Below are 17,370 nucleotides of genomic sequence, written 5' to 3'. Positions count from 1 at the left end.
ATGGGAGCACATTTGGTCATCTTTTCTGAGGTAGTCTCATATGCCCTCAGCCTGTTTTCTTTTAGGCTGGCCAGCTTCTTCCAGAAATGGAAGCCGTGTTCATTATGAAATACACACACCTCAGAGCAGGGAGGGCCCGCCCACTTCACAGATAAGCCGAGGCCCAGAGAGGGTCTGACAGTCACACAGCAAGTCAAATGGAGGCTAGAACAGCTGGCTTCCTGTCTGGGCTCTTCCTTGCAGCCTGGCACGTCTTACTGGTATTCTGTCCCAGCCACAGGAGTTCAGTGGTACTGAGGGCACAGCAGAGCAGACTCTTTAGGGGCCAGGAAGGAATAGAGAGACAGAAGGGAAAGAGCCTGAGATTTAGCACCAGGACAATTCAGGTCCCACCTCTGGCCTTACTTCCTGTGAAGCCTTAGGCAGGGTCAGGCAACCTCTCTGAGCCTGTTTCCTCATCTGTAACATGGGAGAGGCAGTGGGTAACAGCCAAGCCTCCCTGAGCACTTATTCTCTCAGGCAGCATCAGGCATTTTTACTGCCTCGTCTCTCTGGCTCCTTCTGCCCACCGTTTAGGGAGGACTTTCTCGCCATTCAGCAAATGCAGAGACTGAAACTCAGAGGGAAGAAGGCGTGTGGCCTTCCAGCTGCTGACCTGGGCAAGCTCGTTAGCCTCTCTGTGACTCAGTTTCCCTATCTATAGAAGGCAGCTATTGTAAGAATGAAATGGATAAATAAACACAGTATGCTTTACAGTGGTGCCCAGCACGTTATCAAATGCTGTGTAAATGTTTTCCACAATTATAGTTATGTTGACCAATGGTCCTTACAGAGTTTTAATGACGATTAAATGAGATAACAAGAATGCAAGACCTAGGCCAAAGGTGCTATCACACGCTAGTATTTTGCTAGGTTTTCGGGGCGCAGAGCCTCGCCCAGATTGTGCCTTGTCAGGAGGGGACCTGAGAAGGGAAATCTCTGGTGGCAGAGTGGCCAGTAGGAGGCAGCCTGGTCTCAAGCCTCAGAAGGGGCTAAGGGAGGGACTTCCCTGGTGGTCCAGTGGTTAAGATTCCACGCTCCCAATGCAGGGGGCACAGGTTTGTCCCTGGTCAGGGAACTAAGATCCCACATGCTGCACAGCGAGGCCAAAAAGAAAAAAAAAAAAAAGAAAGAAAGAAAGGAGGGGCTATGGGAGGAGGCATGTCTTAGATGTCTTTGATTTCCTGGCCCCTTTCAGCCTGGGTGCCCTTGAGCAAGTCCATTTCCTCTTCCCCCTCAGACCTCCCGTTCCCCTCGTCTGTGAAATGGAGACAGCTTTTCTCGAGGGCTGTGGTAGTGAGGATCAGAAGAGATTATAGATGTAAAAGTGTCTGTCAACTGGAGAGGATTTTAGCTGTCAGCTGTCTGTAATTCTTACACCAACTAAGTCATCCTTGGGCACTCTACCTTTCCTCCTCTCTCAAGGGCAAGTAAACAGGCAGCCAGGGATGCCCCAGGGCAGAATCAGGGATCTGGCCCTGGGAACCAAAGGAGAGAGGGAGAGAAATGAGACTTGAGGAAGTCTAAAGTCAGCCTGGGGAGGGGAAAGAGAGAACAGGAAAATTCCCAGATACCTGGGCCTGCGAGAGGCCTCATGACCTGTGGGCAGCCAAGCTGAGGGCCAAGTGCTTGAAGGCAGAGAAGGGACAGAGGCGGTGGTGGTGGTGTGGGTGGGTAAATCCCTTGTGTGTCTCTGAGCCCTGGGGGGTGGAGGGCTGAGCAGCTGCAGGTTGGCTCTAGGGGAAGGGGAACCTCGTGAGGCACATGGGAGGCCGGTGGGTCCTCAGAGATAAGCCGAGCATCCCAGCGCCTCATGGAGCCAAGGTCTATTGGTGTGGTTCCAGAAGCCAGAGGTCCCATCAGGGTCCCCAAGCCCCACCTGGTACCGCCCCTCCTTCTGGGGGCAGCTCAAATGGAGGCTAGAACAGCTGGCTTCCTGTCTGGGCTCTTCCTTGCAGCCTGGCATGTCTTACTGGTGGGCAGAGAAAGAAGAGCCTCCCTTTCCTGGGAGATATTTGGAGATTAAATGGAAGTGCTGAAGGCATTCCCCAACATGGCGAGGGGAGGATCCCTGGGGACCATCTGAGCTTGGGTGGGAAGCTGGGGTACCTTCGAGAGGGTCCAGCTGGACGTCTCTGTGCTCACGGTTCCTCGGGGTGCTGTCGGGTCCCTCTGATTCCAAGTTCACTTGGCTGTCTAGATCACATCTAGGTCCCATCTGGCTCTGTCTAGGTTCGATCTGAGCTGCCTGTGATCTGTCTGCGCGGAGTCTGGTCCGGTCTGAGCTGGCTGGTTTCTGTCGGGTCCTGTCTGCGATCTGCTCAGACCCTGTCGAGGCCCTGTGCACGCTCTTCTCTTTAGATCCCAAATGGCAATACCCCCCGCTAGACGCTGTGTGGATCCTATCTTGATTTCATTCAGGCTCTGGTCATGAGATTCTGTCTGAGTTTTGGCTCGGTTTTTTCTGGAAATCAGGGTGAACTGTTTTAAATTTCCATGGAGGCTGATTAGGGCCCCAGATGTAATTAAGCTTGATGGGCTCAGCTTTTGCCCTCAGACTTCTGTCTCGAGCAGAGTCTTGAGACTGGAGTTTGGAGCACTGGGGACCCCTTCCTAACCCCCTTTCCTCCTTCCCAGCTCTGAGTGAGTGTGCAGACTGGATGCTCAGAGAGGCTGGGAGAAGAGCCCCAGTGGGCCCTCCCGAATGTCCCTGGGGGCAGAGGGGCCGCTGCACGTCTGTGTGTCCACATGTGTCGGCAGGCAGCTTTGCTGTGGGTCTGTGTGGGTGTCAGTGGGCCTATTTCTGTGTGCCTTGTGTGTCAGCCCTTCTGTCTATGTCACTGGCCTGTCTGGTGGCGGCAGTGGCGGTGTGGGTGGGTAAATCCCTTGTGTCTCTGAGCCCTGGGGGTGGAGGGCTGAGCAGCTGCAGGTTGCAACTGGGAAATCCAAGCAAGTGAGAGTAGGTGGGTGTGAAGTTGGAAGAGGCTGGATGAAAGCAAGTGAATACACGGAGGAGAGTGGGGGGAGGGGAAGAGAGTGGGTGGGAGGAGGGAGGTCGGGGTGCTGTGTCTCTCATCCAGCCCTCCCCTGGCCGACTGCTTGCTTAACTTGGCGCCTGCCGCTGGCAGTGAAGTGACCTTGCATAGGGGACGTGGCTGGTCGTGTTGGAGGCTGGAGGGGAAGAGAAGGGAGCAAATTGAAGCCTGGCAGGAGTGGCTGGGGGGATGGTGGAGGGGGGGTCAGGCTCCTGGGACGCTATTCCAGACCCCTTCTCGCAGCCCAGAGCCAATTACTGCAAGGCTGACGTTTAGCTGGTTGTTACAATATCGAAATACTTCCATACTGGTTGGTTAAAGCATCTGTCCAGAGCTCCACCTGCCTCCAGGGTGACTGCACTCACAGGACCACTTCTACCCCTGAAACGGTGCCTTTGGCTAATTCCCTCCAAGGTGTCCTTTGGGCTGTCAGGTACCCGGCCTCCGGGACTCTGTGCCACAAGACACCCAGTATTCGTTGTGACTGCTTGGTGCCCTGGCCCCCTGTATGTGACCCTTCCCAGGACCCCCGCTCTGAGCCCAGAGCTGGCAGCATCGGGATTGCGCACAGACTGCCTTTCTTTGCCTCCCAGGCGAAAGACAGCGATGATGAGGAGGAGGTGGTCCATGTGGACCGGGACCACTTCATGGATGAGTTCTTTGAACAGGTAACAGAAGCTGGCCCCCAGCCAACAACTTCCTTCTCCCCGGCCCCCGGCCCCCACCCTGCTCTCTACTCCTCCATCCCCTTGGCCTTTTACCAACCCCTCTGGGTCTGGCCCGTTTCCCTGAACCCTGACTGAGCCCCCTGAATCCCTTTGTCTGGCCCGACGACTTGGCTGGGTATAGCCGATTTGCTGCCCCAGGTGGAAGAGATCCGGGGCTGCATTGAGAAGCTGTCAGAGGATGTGGAACAAGTGAAAAAACAGCATAGTGCCATCCTGGCCGCCCCCAACCCGGATGAGAGTAAGTGCTGCTGCCGGGTGGCTGGGGGCTGCGGGCAGGAGTCTGGGGTCCCACCCAGACATCTCACCCGCCCCTCCCCTCCCCTCAGAGACCAAACAGGAGCTGGAGGACCTCACTGCAGACATCAAGAAGACGGCCAACAAGGTTCGATCCAAGTTGAAAGGTGAGGAATGCCATCCCCTGCCTAAGGAGGAAAAAAACTCTGCCCTCCGTTGGGCTAAACAGGCCTCTGTATGAGGAATGTCTACAGACTTCCAGGAGCCAGATTCCTAAACACTGAGAAAGCATAAAACCCGAGATTTCCCAACTTGCTCCAGATGCCTTGGAGAAAGATACAGATACGACAGGGAAATGAGAGAGAGGAGGCTTTCTGTCCAAATTGCATCTGAGCTCTGCTGCTTCCATCAGCAGGAAGGTCCACCAGGAAAATACAGTCTTCCAGGTGGTTTTAGTTTCACGAAGGCCTCGTTTCTCCAGAACAGTTGCCGGACATAGCGCTAAGCACCCAGTAGGTGGGCTCAGCAAATGCTTCTGAATTGGTATCCTTAGCTCAGGACAGATTGGACTGTGCGGCTGACATCAGGGGCTGGCAAACTTTCAGGAGGGACTTGCCAAATGCTCATGTATTCACTCTAATTTAAGGACTTGGGTGCTGGTAATAAGCACCTTCCCCCAAATCACTATGGGTTGGGAACCTCCTTGTCTGCTGGTGCCAGGGGAATAGCAGTGTTACCGTGATGCTAATTTGTATGCTCATGGTAATTCAGCATCAGAAAACATTTGCCGAGCACCTTGAGGCACATTGCTGGGCTTTGGGGGAAAGGAGTCATGTCAGATGCCTGGCCCTGAGCACGATGACCTTGGTCCAGAGAGATGAGGACAGGGACTCCGTGCCCTCCTGGACTCAACGGGAGGCCATATGTGAGCCTCCAGTGCTGAACTGTAAGCCCTTTGCACTCAGGAGAGCGTGCTAGAAAGCAAAATGATCCAAACTGGGAGCACACTGATTGCAAATCCAGACAGAGGGAGCCCACTTGCATCACCAGCTCATTCTGGACAAGTACCCTACCCTCAGTTCCTCATCAGTACAGTAAGAACTACTAAAGCAATTTCAAAGCTAGATGTTTTTGTTGTTGTTGTTTGTTTTTGTTTTTTGGTAGCAAAATCTTTTTTTCCTAAGTGAAATCTTACCCCAAATTCCAATACATACAACACATAAACGTCAGGCTGTTCTGGCTGACCTGGGGTTGGGAGACCCAGAGCCCTACCTGCCTAGCCTCCTCATCACTCCCAGCAACAGACCCCTCTGAGGTTCCTTCTCAGAAGCAGGGTTCTGTGGGACACAAGTTTAAAAATCCCTGGGCTCAGCAATTTCTTTGAGCCCATTGAGCTCTGACATGAACAGTCTTTATAAGACCATGAGGAGGGCTGTATGGTTTAGGAGTTCAGGAATAGACCAAGAAAGAAGCTAGGAAAAGTGGCAGAGGCTTAGAGAAGCTGACCCTCCAGAGCTCCAGAAAAAGAGAGATCATCTTCTTCTCCATCTTTCTCCAGCTCTGTGGTGGCATGAGCTCCGGCATTGTGTGTGACCTTGAATGAGTTGTTTTCTCTATTTCAACCTCAGTTTCTAGTCTGAAACCTGGACTGCTATCACTGAACTCCCAGGATTACTGTAAGAAGTCAATAAGACCCTGTAAAAGATCCCTTCCTCCTGGGCTTGGCCCCAGCCCCAAGTCTGACAACAGGGTCCCCGTCTGGGCCAGAGATTCCGACATTCCTGGGTGTGTGTTTCTGGACTTTTCCCATAATAGCTGGGCCAGAGCTGTCACTCACTCACTGGCCCGCCATCGCTGGCGGGGGAGCGTTGGGGTGCCATCCAGCACCGTACCTCCACCGCTGCCAGGAACGGAGAAGCAATGTTCTTGGGAGTGGCCTGGAGGCTCTTCCAGGTCTGAGACGGCCTGGTGATTCATCCCTGCTGCATTTTCCGAGCACAGTAGATCTTACCCTCAAGCTCTTTTTTAGAAAATCTGAATAAGTGTGGGGAGTGCATGTTCTAGAAGCAGTAATCCCAGTTAATCTGTGTGCTTTTCCAGAACATCCTTTAGAAGTGGGGATTCCTGGGACAGGGATCACTTTGTAAGGCAGTGGGGGAGCTATTTTCTCTGTTGGAACATCCATCCACTTATCCTAGAATTTTCCAAGGAAAGGGCGGCCACTAGAACCTGACCCACTTGAAAGTGCTTGCCCTCAACCAGAAAATTCCCAGGGTGGGTTCCTGACCTTTTTCTGAGGCTCCAAAAAGCAGAGAGTTCTCCCACCCCCCATACAGGGAATGTGGACTGCGGGGCTGGGCAGGAGTTACAGCTGTGGGACTTTCCAAGACGCAATCCTTCCACCAGAACAAATAGCCCCCTTCTGTCTGGTGACTGACTGACCCTCAATGTCCCCTCCTACCTGGCTTCCAGACCCCCTCAAACATTGGTCCCTTTATTCGCTGGCCTCCTGCCTCCCCACCCTAGAGTCTTTACTGTCTGCCCTCGCCTGGGTATGACATCCGTTCACGGGCCTGGGGGGCCTGCCTCGGGGTGTCCACCCTTCATATGTCCCAGACCCCCGCCCCACATGCGCCGGGTCTCCCGCCCTCCCGTCACTGCGTCCTCTCTCCCGCAGCGATCGAGCAAAGCATTGAACAGGAGGAGGGGCTGAATCGTTCCTCTGCGGACCTGCGCATCCGCAAGACCCAGGTAGGAGGCAGCGGCCAGGCACGGTCAGGGTCGGGGCCGGGACCAAACCGCACTGGACCGGACAGGGGAGGGGCCCAGGCTGGAGCCCTGCCTGTTGGGCGTGGGCGGGCCAGAGCAGGCACTAGCGTGGGGCGTGGCCAAGGGGGAGCCTGGGCAGGGGCGGGGCTTGGGGCGGGACTACAGCGGAGGTCGGAACCCGGCTACATCCCAGAGCCCTAGCCCGGCCTTGGCTGGCTTGGGCGTAGGATGGGGGTGCTGGGGTACGGGACTGCACACTTGCGAGGGCTTGGGATCGTGGCACGAGCTGAAGAAGGGGCCGTAGGCTAACTCAGCCCCTCCCGCCCACTCCATCCCTCCACGGTCTCTGCTCCCTGCCTCCTGATGTGTCTGTACCCCCCACCGCAGCACTCCACACTCTCCCGGAAGTTCGTGGAGGTAATGACTGAATATAACGCGACCCAGTCCAAGTACCGGGACCGCTGCAAGGACCGGATCCAGAGGCAGCTGGAGATCAGTGCGTGTGACATCTCTCCCCCGCAAACTCCCCAGACCTGTCCCATACTCCTTCCAGGCCCTTCCCCTCCGTGGAGGGGACTCGTGGCCTGAGGCCGGATGGGAGGGTGGGCTCCCGGGTCCCTGCCACATCCCACCACCTTAGGTGTCCAGGCTGGCCCAGTCCCTGAGCAGGGAGTCCTTTCTCCCCACAGCTGGAAGGACCACGACCAACGAAGAACTGGAAGACATGCTGGAGAGTGGGAAGTTGGCCATCTTCACTGACGATGTGAGCCCCGCGTGGGGGTGGGGTCTGTTTTTGGAAAGCATTCGCCTTTCCTCCCCAAGCGTAGGCTGAACTCAAGGTCCTAAGTCCGCCCTGAAATAAACATCGGGAAGTCTGAACCTGGAACTGGGGAATTCCATGGGGGCAGAGCAGGAAGTACCCTCATAAAAATGGCAAACAGTAAGGTGCCAGGCACCGTTCTAAGCACTGAACGTATTTACATTTACCTACTAAACTCATTTAATCCTCACCACAAGCCTCTGAGGGAGTCGTGTTTCACAGATGAGGTAATCTGATCCAAAAAGGTTAAATGACTTGCCGAGGTCACACAGCTACAGGCAGAGCAAGGATCTGAATCTGCAGTCAGGACTCTTCAGTGCTAAGATACACTTCTCCCTAGTGATGCGGGTCATTTCACCAAGTGACTAATTTGCCTACATTTTGAAGGTTTTCTAAATAATCAGTTTTAGTTTTGCTGAAGTTTTGCACACTGCCCTGCGCTCGTCATCTTATATGTGAAAGAGATGGGCTTTCCCCAACTGTAGTTCTTCTTTCTCTTTCTTGACTTTTGCCCTGGCTGACAGGTTCTGTCTCCCTTTCTGCTTCTGGTGGCAAAATGACTCTGGTTTAGGTTTCTAGACCAGCATTAAAGTACGTTCAGTGACTGTCTAGCAGTTTTCAGCAAATTGTTATTTAGAGAATTGATCTTTGTTAAATTAGCTTTGAGCAAATTTATAATGGGCCAGTTAGCCTGGAGCCCTCCCAAACAGCTCTGCCCAGGCTGTCAGTCTGTCTGAGAGTGGAGGGAAACCTGGTGAGTGGTTCTAAGGGGATAGAGCTGATCCCTGCCAGTTAACCCACCATCATTACAATGCAGGGTGGTCGGTACCTTGCCTGAGGGCTGAACAAGATGCAGACAGGCCCTAAGGTAGTAGTTAACGTCTAGGGTCGGGAAAGGCTTCCTGGGGGAGGTGGCATTGAGTTGTGTGCCTTAAGAGACAGGGAGCATTTGGACACGGGGAGATGGGTAAAGGACATTCCAGACAAAGGGGACAGACTGAGCAAAAACAGGGAGAGTGGACCACTTGCCAAAGAGCCATTGGATGATTTGGGCTCTTAGGATTTAGGGAGATGAGGACAGAAGGGGAGATGGGGCCTTGACTGCTAAGGTAAAGGTGTGTGGCCTGTGGATGCGGGGGAGCCTTGGAGGGCTTTAGAGCAGAAGAGTGGCTGCATGTGGTCTAAACAGTGAGTGGTTTGGAAAGTGAGTGGTCTGGCTTCCGTGGGGAGGAGGTATATCTGACTGTGGGTTAGAGTCTCTCTCCCACTGACTCTTGAGGGCTGCAGAGCATTTCCTTATTATTTCTCCCCCGGCCCGTATCATGGGGGCTCCAGGGCACACTGCCTTCTCATCTGGGCCTCCTTTTCTGCTTGCCACTCTCTGCTGTGCCCCCTTCCATTATCCTGTCTGCCTTTGACCAGATGGTGACCCCCCAATCCTGATAGGGGTCCAGGACCCCGTCTCCCTTCCCAGGGCCTCCCTGGTGTGTGTGATAGAGACAGCCCTGGGCTGAGATGGCAGGCTCAGGGCAAGTTTTCCTTCTTGTAATTTAACAAATGTCTCTTTAGTGCTTCCTGTGTGCCAGGTACTATTCTAATTGATACACACATAATCATTCACTTAATCTTCACACAACCTTGTGAGGTGTGAAGTATCCGCATTTTCTAGGTGGGGAAACTGAGGCCTGAAGAGGTTAAACAATTTGCCCATGGTTACAGCTAGTAAACGCCAGCCAGGTTCGAACCCAGACGCTCTGGCTGCAGAACCCAAGCTCTTCTGGGAGTGAAGGGTGGTCTGTAGCTCTCCTCGCTCTTCCCCCCGCCCCTCCCCTTTCACCCTAGATCAAAATGGACTCACAGATGACAAAGCAGGCACTGAACGAAATCGAGACGAGGCACAACGAGATCATCAAACTGGAAACCAGCATCCGTGAGCTGCACGACATGTTTGTGGACATGGCCATGCTCGTGGAGAGCCAGGTACTGCCTCTGCCACAGCCCTCGGGGAACCTCACCCGGGTCCCCGGGATCCCCTCTTCCAGCCCAGCTCCCACCCCGTCCTATGCGTGTGTCCTCCGCAGGGCGAAATGATTGACCGCATTGAGTACAACGTGGAACATTCCGTGGACTACGTGGAGCGAGCCGTGTCTGACACCAAGAAAGCTGTGAAATATCAGAGCAAGGCCCGGAGGGTGAGCCGGGGCAGGCGGGCCTGCGGAGTAGGTGGGCTGGAGCCGAGCGGGCGGGGCTGGGCTCAGGCCAGGGCCGAGGTGAGTGATGAAATCCCGCGAGAGGCCTTATCTCTGGTTCTGACCTCTTCCTTTTTCTGTTTTCTCTCCCCTCTTCTTTTTCCTCACATCCTCCTCCCCATCTGTCTGTCGGTTTGTCTGTCTCTTTACCTCTCTGTCTCTCCGTCTCCTCCCTCCCTATCGCCCTTCCTGCCTGCAGAAGAAAATCATGATCATCATTTGCTGTGTGGTGCTGGGGGTGGTCTTGGCGTCATCCATTGGGGGGACGCTGGGCTTGTAGGCCCCCCACCCCTATCCCTCCCAGACCCTTCCCCACCACATCGGGAGCAATACCCCCACCACCCCTTCACTCCATCCCCTGCTCCAGGCTCACCCTCGAGACAGACCCGGGCAGCACCCGCAACCTTTACCGCCCGTCAGACCCTGGAGTCCCTGGACCTCCCCCCGCCATGGACCACCCCCTGCCCCCGCACGTAGATAGCAGCAGGCGTGATTACACGTGCACACCAACATGCATGCCGCCGGCACATGCTCGAGACGTGTGGACACCCCAGCGTGTGTGTGTGTGTGTATGTGTGTAGATGTGTGTAGAAGCACCAAATCGCCCTTTCTGCCCCCCACCTCAAGTCTGTGTGTTGTCTGAGCTTTCCCCCTTCCCCTGGGTTGTTGTGTAGACTGTGGCCGGGTGTGACACAGCAGCCATCAAGCCCCACTCTTCTGTCTTCTGTGAATAGGGGTGTGTGTGTGTGTGTGTGTGTGTGTGGCGCCACAGATCCGTGGACACACAGTTTGCGTACATGGAATTTTGTGTTTGAGTGTTCAAATGCAATGTAACAGCACCTCCTCCACTGACACCCCCCTCCCCCATGTCTGCTACAGATGGGGCAGGTTGTGAGTGTGCAGAGGCTCACACTAACATTCCCAGAGGATCCAGGCACAATACACACACAGGCCATGGCAGACACCCCAGCGTGATGTTGAGCAAACCCTCCTGGCTTAGTCACCCTGGGACTGACATGTCCTGGGGAACATGTGTGTGTGTGTGGAGTTCACTCGAGGCGAGTGGAAGCATACACGTGTCAATAACCTAGCTCGGCCTGTATATCCATGTGCATTTCCCCCAACAGGGGATGTGAGGGACGTGTTTGTGTGTGTCTGTGTTTGTGTGTGTGTGTCTAGGATGTGCCTGAAGTGTCAGTAGGTCTTCTCCTGAGACAGAGCCCTCCACATTTTGCACTGGACACCTGTTTTGGGTGGGCACAGAAATCTATATTTCTACGCTATCTAGAGTACACCTGCGTGAGTGTGTGTGTGTGTGTGTGTGTGTGTGTAGAGGATTTCTGCGTAGTGTGTTTCTACCCTCCTGTGTATTATACACACACACGTTTACCTTCAAGGACCTGTGCCCCATCCAGGTTTGTCTATCCAGATTATTTGCCTCCTCCCTTTCTCCCCAGAGCTGCTGGCCGCTATCTGATGTGGCCACACACTGCTACATCAACATCATGCAACTGCAGCTTCCTGCCCTGCGTGGTCGGATCCCCTGTGCATACATGCCCACATGCTTATCTTTCTCGGTCAAATAAGCCTGCACGTGTGGAAGCTGGGACACCTCAGTGTGCTCCCACCCGCCACGGCAGATGAGGCCACACCCAGGCACACACATGCACACAGGAGCCTGGCGTATGCTGACGCTGGCACGGTGCCTGTTCAGGCGGGCACTCGTTTGCACATGAATGCCTCCCAGATGGGCTATTGATGGGAAACATTACTGATCACGGGAATTTCAAGGGCTGCCCCAGGCTCTCAGAAAGGAGAACATTCTTGAGCACTAACCTCAGAACTGAGAGAGGCCAGCGATGGTCCCCACCGCCCCATCTGATGCTCTGGCCTTTGCCTCAGGAACCTTGGATTTAGGGAACTGTTTATTTCAGACGTACTGGAGTGGGCTAAGTCCTGGGGCCCATGCCCTGGACACATCTCCTGCTGAAATGTCACCAATAGCTGTTCCCCTGCAGGCTGAGCCTGAGGATGGGACGCGGTCCTGAGTTTCTGATGGTGAGGAAGCGGCCGACTCCTCCCTTGCTACGTAGACAACATATGCATGCGTGGGCTTGTGTGTTGGGTGGCAGGTGGGAGGTATGTGGGCAAAGGACAGTGTTAGAAGCCTCCCACTCCACTGGCCCAGGAACATGGCCCCACATATACAGGATTGAACACACAAGTACAGGAATGCGCCCTGCCTTGGGGTCCGACATCCGTGTGCACAGGGTGGAGGACTTTGGTGTGTGTGCAGATCGTTTCCTGGAGTCCCTCTTCATGTGAAGCGTGTCTGTGTGAGAGAGAGACAGTGCAGATGTGACCTTCTGGAACATAGTACCCCACTCCCACCCCAGCTCAGATAGCCAGCCTCTTCCCTACCTGGCTGGGCCCTGCCTGTGTGTGGCCAATATATATATGTAACCCCCAAGGTGGGCTGTCCATTCCCACAGTGCCCTTTGTCAGGACAGGAAGTTTGCCCCCGTATCTGACTGCAGCCCTCCTGCTCCCACTCAGGCTTCTTTGGGGACGTCAGAGCAGGCCCCAGCACCTCACCACCCCATCCTTTTTCCTTCCTGCTGTCCAGCCAGGGTACCCTTTCATACCAGGTGTTTCTGGAATTCCCACAGCCTTGGGGCCACAAGGAGAAGGGTGGAGCCATGGCTGGAGTGATGCAACTGCCTCCTTGACTGGTGTTAGGCCCGTAGCTGCCCATCTCCGGGCCTCAGATGGACCAGAGCATCCCTGAGGGTCTGTTCTGCCCCAGGTTCTCTAAGTCCCACACATCACATGATGTGTTTGCTTGTTGGCTGCCGTGTCTGTATGTGTCCTGGAATGTTGTCTGGGGGCTGGTGTCTTTTGCATGTTCTCAGACAAGTGTGTGCTGCCCGCCCGCCAAGCACCTACAACCATCAAGCCCCTGTGTGCCCCGCGGGTGGTCCCGGACCTGGCCAGGGCTCGCTGCTTCCCCTCCCCCTTCCTCCCTCCCCCTGCCTCTCACGAAGCACACTGCGTGTCCGCCCCATGTGCCTGTGGGTTGATGCACGCTCTTGCCACGCCTCGAGCGTGCATACAGGATGTGTTCTATGCATTCACCCTGCCCCACCCCCAGCCTGCCCCGCAGAGGACGAGATGGGTGGCCCCCGGCTCCCTCCTCCCCCACCCGCCCCCTGCCTGCTGTGCAGCCGTGTGCGTTGGCGTGTGTTTCTGTGTCGCTGGCGTGTCACGTGATATAGCCGTGTTTGCTGACATGAGCCCCTGCCCCTTCTGTTTCTCCTTTGGTTTCTAGAGCTCTTTCCCTCTCCTCCCCAGAGGGAACAGGACTCCTGGGGCCTGGCTGTGGGCCCAGAGCCAGGCCACCCTCTCCTGTTAGCCCTCAGAGTCCCATTTCTCTCTATTGGTGACCAAGTTGCAAATGGATAAAACACAGGAAAATTCTGCCCCCCTCCCAGCCCTGCATGTCCTGTCCCCAGAGCCCCTCACCCCCACCCCGGGCCGGGTCGGGCCCCGTGGGACGGGAGAAATAGCAACCAATCCAACAGCGGGCGTGCTGTGTGCTCACTTCCTTCTGTCCCCACAGGGGACGGGCGCCGTGGGGAGTGGGAGGCATGGTGGGAGGCGGGTGTGGGAGCTGGACAGGTGGATGGACACGGGCTTGGAGAAGGAGTTTTAATCCAGGGCTTGGACTGGTACAGCATTACTGGGGCATCCTCAGGCAGAGATCAAACAGTGTTGCAGGAACTGATTTGGGTAGAGGGGTGGCAAGAGGTGAAAATACACAGATTTCCTCAGCCTTCGTTGAAGAGAATTAAAAGATTAAATGTCCAAAGGTAATAAATGTTTTAAAATAATGGGACTATGACCCCCAAGGAGGGACAAAGGTGGTGGGAGGAGCCAGAAAGCATCTTCACTCTGAATCCGGGTCTGAGGATCACACCTGGATATCCGAGGTCCAGCACGAGGCCCTGTGGAACTTCTACCCACTTCCTGCTTGAAAAGCCAGAAATGGGATGGGACCGTTGAGAACGTCAGGGGAATCAGACCCTCGCCAACCAGCCGTCAGGCCTGGGTTGAGAGTGAAGACACACTTGCTCCAAAACCCTGCCCTGGAACTGAGGGGTATTAGGACACAGGCTCAAGGCTCATGAATTACAACGTGGAGACCTCTAGGACAGCCAGTCTGGCACCAGACCCCTCCTCCGGCTCTAGAATGCAGCCTTCCCTCCCCACCAGGGGTCTGAGGGCTCTGGACCTGGATGGCTGTGCCATGCTGGCCTCCAGGCCCAGCTCCACCGTCACTGGGCTGAGCCCTCCATGGCCTGCACCCAGCGGATGGTGCGGGTCCGGCTCTCCTCCCAGGAGAACGGGGGCTCATAGCCAAAATGGCGCCGAGCCTTGTCGGTGCTGACGGTGAAGGTGGTGTTGGCCATAGCCAGCGTGTAGGGGTTGAGCAGGGGCGCATAGAGCAGCAGCGGCCGCAGCAGCCACTGCAGCAGGACATTGAGGGCAGCCAGAAACACCAGCAGCCAGTAGGGCAACAGTGGGCGGGTGCCCACCAGCCGGAGTCCACAGGGGCCCAGGAACTCCATGTTGAAGTCCTCATAGCTCTTGTAGGGTGAGTTGTCATAGCAGAAGTACACCTGGCCACCCATGAGCGCAGCTCGGTGCTCTAGCTCCCGGGCCACCAGCACGTGCATCCAGGCCACGTTACCTGTGGGTACGGGGGGGAGAGGGGGTGCCGAGGAGAGAACCAGGGGCGGATATGTCCTTGAGTGCCCTTGCAACCATGTAGATACTGCTCTCTTCTGGGCCTGGGCATGGACAAGCCACCCCGTCCTTGGGCCCACGTAGATGCTGCCCACATAACTACGGGCCTGCTGAAGGCTGCTTTCTCCCAGGCCCCTGTAGCCATTTACCCTCCCAGGCCAGCCTATGTGGATGCTATTCCTTCTTCTGTTAGTCCTGGGCAGATGCTCCCCCTCTCCTCTCCTGGGAAGATGCTGCTCACAAAACTGCAGCCTTTCCTCAGCCTATGACATGGTATTGACCTCAGCCTTCCCAGCTGGCACGGACACTGTTTTCTCTGTGGCCCCTGCAGACAAGGTCCACATATCAGAGTCTGCTCTGGCCCATGTACAGACCATCCTTTTTTAACCAGAGTACAGAACAAACCCTCACCCCAGAACCATGTGGGTCCTGCCCTGTTTTTTAAGCCTCCCCCAACGCCTAGCCCCGGCCTCACCCACGTAGACCCGGCCGTGCTCCACAGAGGCTGGAATGGCCCGGAAGAGCCGACCCCCCAGGCGCAGGCCCTGGTGGTAGAAGTCCCTCATGATCTGGTGGCCTTCGCCGTAGATACCGGTGGGACGCAGGGCACATGTCACGAGGGGCAACCCCCCGAGGACCTGGGGGCAAAAGGCAGGCACTGCTAAGACCTAGGACCTGGTGGTTTGCCCTCTGCCCTGATCTCCTCAAGCTGGAGATGGAAGGAATCCAGGGCAGGATGCAGAGGAGCCCACGGTAAGAAACAAATGAACAAACAAAAAACCAGGGGCTGCCCTGGTGGTCCCGTGGTTAAGACTCTGCCCTTCCACCGCAGGGGGCTGGGTTCGATTCCCTGGTGGGGGAACTAAGATCCCGCATGCCGTGCAGTGCGGCCAGAAGGGAGAAAAAAAGGAGGAGCCCACAGGCCCTGGCTCTGCCTCTGCCTGGCAGCCCTTTCCACCCCCGTCTCCTACATCTCATCTTCTCCAGTCTCACCTTCCTCCCATTGGCTTCCAGGACGAGCTGCTCAGCTAGGGCCTTGCTGCAAGGATAGGGGTGTCTGTGTACTGCTTCGTATGGGGTATTCTCATTGCCCCTAGTCGGGGGAGAGGGAAGATTCTTAATGCTGAGGGGAGATGGGGCCCTTGAAGTATTGGGGGAACCTCAGCTCACCTGTAAAAGGGCTGGCCTTTGATGTTGGGACCCACAACTTCCATGCTGCTTGTGTAGACCAGGAAGCGTGTTCCGGTCTGCACACAAGCCTCAATCACATTCCTCGTGCCTGGGGGAAGGCGGGGGTGTATCCAAGCTGACGCTTCCTCCCACTCTGCGTCTTTCCCCTCCCCATCCCAAAGCTGGATGAGGACACGTGCCTTCTTTCCCCAGGCCCAGGGAGAACCACAGCAGGTCAGTGAGGGCCGGCCTGCCATGACAGGGGCAGAAGTGTCCACAGGACAGATTGTCACAGGAGAATCACAGAGGTCAAGGTCAAAGAGGGGGGCAGGAAACAAACAGCCAAGATCAGGCCATGTGCCAGGGAGTATTGAGGACATTGTCAGAACAGGTAAGGAGCATCTCACCCTGCACGTTGACCTCATGGATGGTCTCAGGACTGGTTTTCCCAAACACATCCACCAGCCCAGCTGTGTGGATGACCACGTGGGCTCCGGCCACAGCTGCTGCCACCTCGTGGGCCTGGGTCACGTCCCCCTGGATGGCAGTCACCTGCACGGGCCCTGGGAGTGGGTAGGGGCAGCCAGAAGCAATGTCAGAGCTGAGGCTGTCAGCCAGCTGCTGGGTTCGGCCCACACCCTTGGGAGCCACATTTTCCCAGTGTGACTCATTCATCCTATCCATTCGCACTGGAGAACATAACAGGCATCATCTTTTCCACAAGGAAGGGAGTCCACACCCTCCCCCGCCCCCACCCCGTCCCCACCAGTCACCTGTCTTCAGCTCCTCCAGCCAGGGACCCAGGTGTAGGTCAAAGATGCGCAGCTCACGGAGCTGGGGTTCCTGCTTCAGCAGCATGCGGACCACATGTTCCCCCAGGAAGCCACAGCCACCTGTGACCAGGTACACCAGCTTCTGGGCTTGTGCAGAGTCTGCCATGCCTGGCTGGGGAAAGACACACTGGCGCGCCTGGGTTGTCAGCCGCCAACTGCCCCAGCACCAGCGGCCCCGTTACTCCTAGGAGGGGCCCCTGGCTTAGTGGCCTGGAGCAGTGACCCAGGGGCCAGAGCTGTTTCTGGAGGCTGTAGCTGTCGCTGCAGTGGCCAGGCTACCTGCCCTCTGACCCTGCCAGCTGCAGTTACCGAGATAAGGGGGAGGGCTTGGCGTGCAGGAAGGGGTCAGGGTTTGAGGTGGAGGGAGAGGTTCTGGGACAAAAAACGAAGGGTGGTTGGCAGGGAGCTGGGGAGGCAGGGTAGAGGAAGGCGAAAAGGGCTGGGACTGGGGGAAGGGACCCCCGGGCCCTGGCATCACCACTGCCTACCTGCAGCCACGGTCCCAGGCCGCCCAAACCGGCCACCGGAGGCCGTCTTCTATAGTCTCCTGGGCCAGCGACGCACCGTCCCCTTCCGCTTGCTCCTCCTCCCTCCTGGCCCATTCCAGGAACAGAGGCCAGCCCAGCCTCCACCTCTCCGCCCCCCACACTCTTGCCACAGGGCACCCTCTGGTGGCCGCTCCGGGCT

The 17,370-nt window shown here is 56.2% G+C and overlaps 2 protein-coding genes across 11 annotated transcripts in view; one reads left to right on the top strand and one right to left on the bottom strand.

The window, feature by feature from the left end:
* STX1B (syntaxin 1B) overlaps positions 1-13,459 on the top strand; it is a 33,940-nt gene extending 20,481 nt beyond the window's left edge. For 2 of the 6 annotated variants that reach the window (XM_059896097.1, XM_059896092.1), the window contains 9 exons: positions 3,668-3,742; positions 3,941-4,040; positions 4,129-4,203; positions 6,714-6,787; positions 7,193-7,301; positions 7,495-7,568; positions 9,468-9,605; positions 9,707-9,817; positions 12,501-13,459. In XM_059896097.1, coding sequence (XP_059752080.1) covers positions 3,722-3,742; positions 3,941-4,040; positions 4,129-4,203; positions 6,714-6,787; positions 7,193-7,301; positions 7,495-7,568; positions 9,468-9,605; positions 9,707-9,817; positions 12,501-12,662 — 864 coding nt within the window. In that variant the 5' untranslated portion in view covers positions 3,668-3,721 and the 3' untranslated portion in view covers positions 12,663-13,459. Of the gene's footprint in view, positions 1-3,667; positions 3,743-3,940; positions 4,041-4,128; positions 4,204-6,713; positions 6,788-7,192; positions 7,302-7,494; positions 7,569-9,467; positions 9,606-9,706; positions 9,818-10,073 lie in introns of all 6 variants that reach the window. The other 4 variants (XR_009497491.1, XM_059896093.1, XM_059896094.1 and 1 more) reach the window with 4 other exon arrangements.
* Positions 13,460-13,568: 109 nt separating this feature from the next.
* HSD3B7 (hydroxy-delta-5-steroid dehydrogenase, 3 beta- and steroid delta-isomerase 7) lies at positions 13,569-17,268 on the bottom strand. Of its 5 annotated transcripts, none has more exons than XM_059896089.1 (7): positions 17,172-17,268; positions 16,624-16,810; positions 16,258-16,413; positions 15,851-15,959; positions 15,674-15,719; positions 15,156-15,318; positions 13,569-14,624 (listed from the first exon to the last, which is right to left on the bottom strand). In XM_059896089.1, exons 2-7 carry the CDS (start codon positions 16,787-16,789, stop codon positions 14,209-14,211), a joined length of 1,056 nt encoding a protein of 351 aa, XP_059752072.1. In that variant the 5' UTR covers positions 16,790-16,810; positions 17,172-17,268; the 3' UTR covers positions 13,569-14,208. The 5 variants fall into 5 exon arrangements, with proteins under 5 accessions (XP_059752072.1, XP_059752071.1, XP_059752070.1 ...); XM_059896088.1 differs by having other exon boundaries at positions 15,674-15,773; positions 16,624-16,795; XM_059896087.1 differs by having other exon boundaries at positions 15,674-15,773; positions 17,172-17,266.
* Positions 17,269-17,370: the final 102 nt, after the last annotated feature.

The sequence above is a fragment of the Balaenoptera ricei genome, chromosome 15, assembly GCF_028023285.1.
Source record: "Balaenoptera ricei isolate mBalRic1 chromosome 15, mBalRic1.hap2, whole genome shotgun sequence".
In the NCBI taxonomy this organism is placed as follows: domain Eukaryota; kingdom Metazoa; phylum Chordata; class Mammalia; order Artiodactyla; family Balaenopteridae; genus Balaenoptera; species Balaenoptera ricei.
Note: the sequence above shows the minus strand (reverse complement) of the source record. Positions and strands in the feature narration are given on the sequence as shown.

What these genes read in the sequence shown, in the direction of transcription:
- HSD3B7 (XM_059896088.1), bottom strand. Translation starts at nt 16,789, where the DNA reads ATGGCAGACTCTGCACAAGCCCAGAAGCTGGTGTACCTGGTCACAGGT. An exon ending in GCTGGAGGAGCTGAAGACAG is followed by an intron (nt 16,414 to 16,623) that starts GTGACTGGTGGG and finishes ACCCACTCCCAG; the next exon opens with GGCCCGTGCAGGTGACTGCC. An exon ending in TGGAAGCCAATGGGAGGAAG is followed by an intron (nt 15,319 to 15,673) that starts GTGAGACTGGAG and finishes TTTTGCCCCCAG; the next exon opens with GTCCTCGGGGGGTTGCCCCT.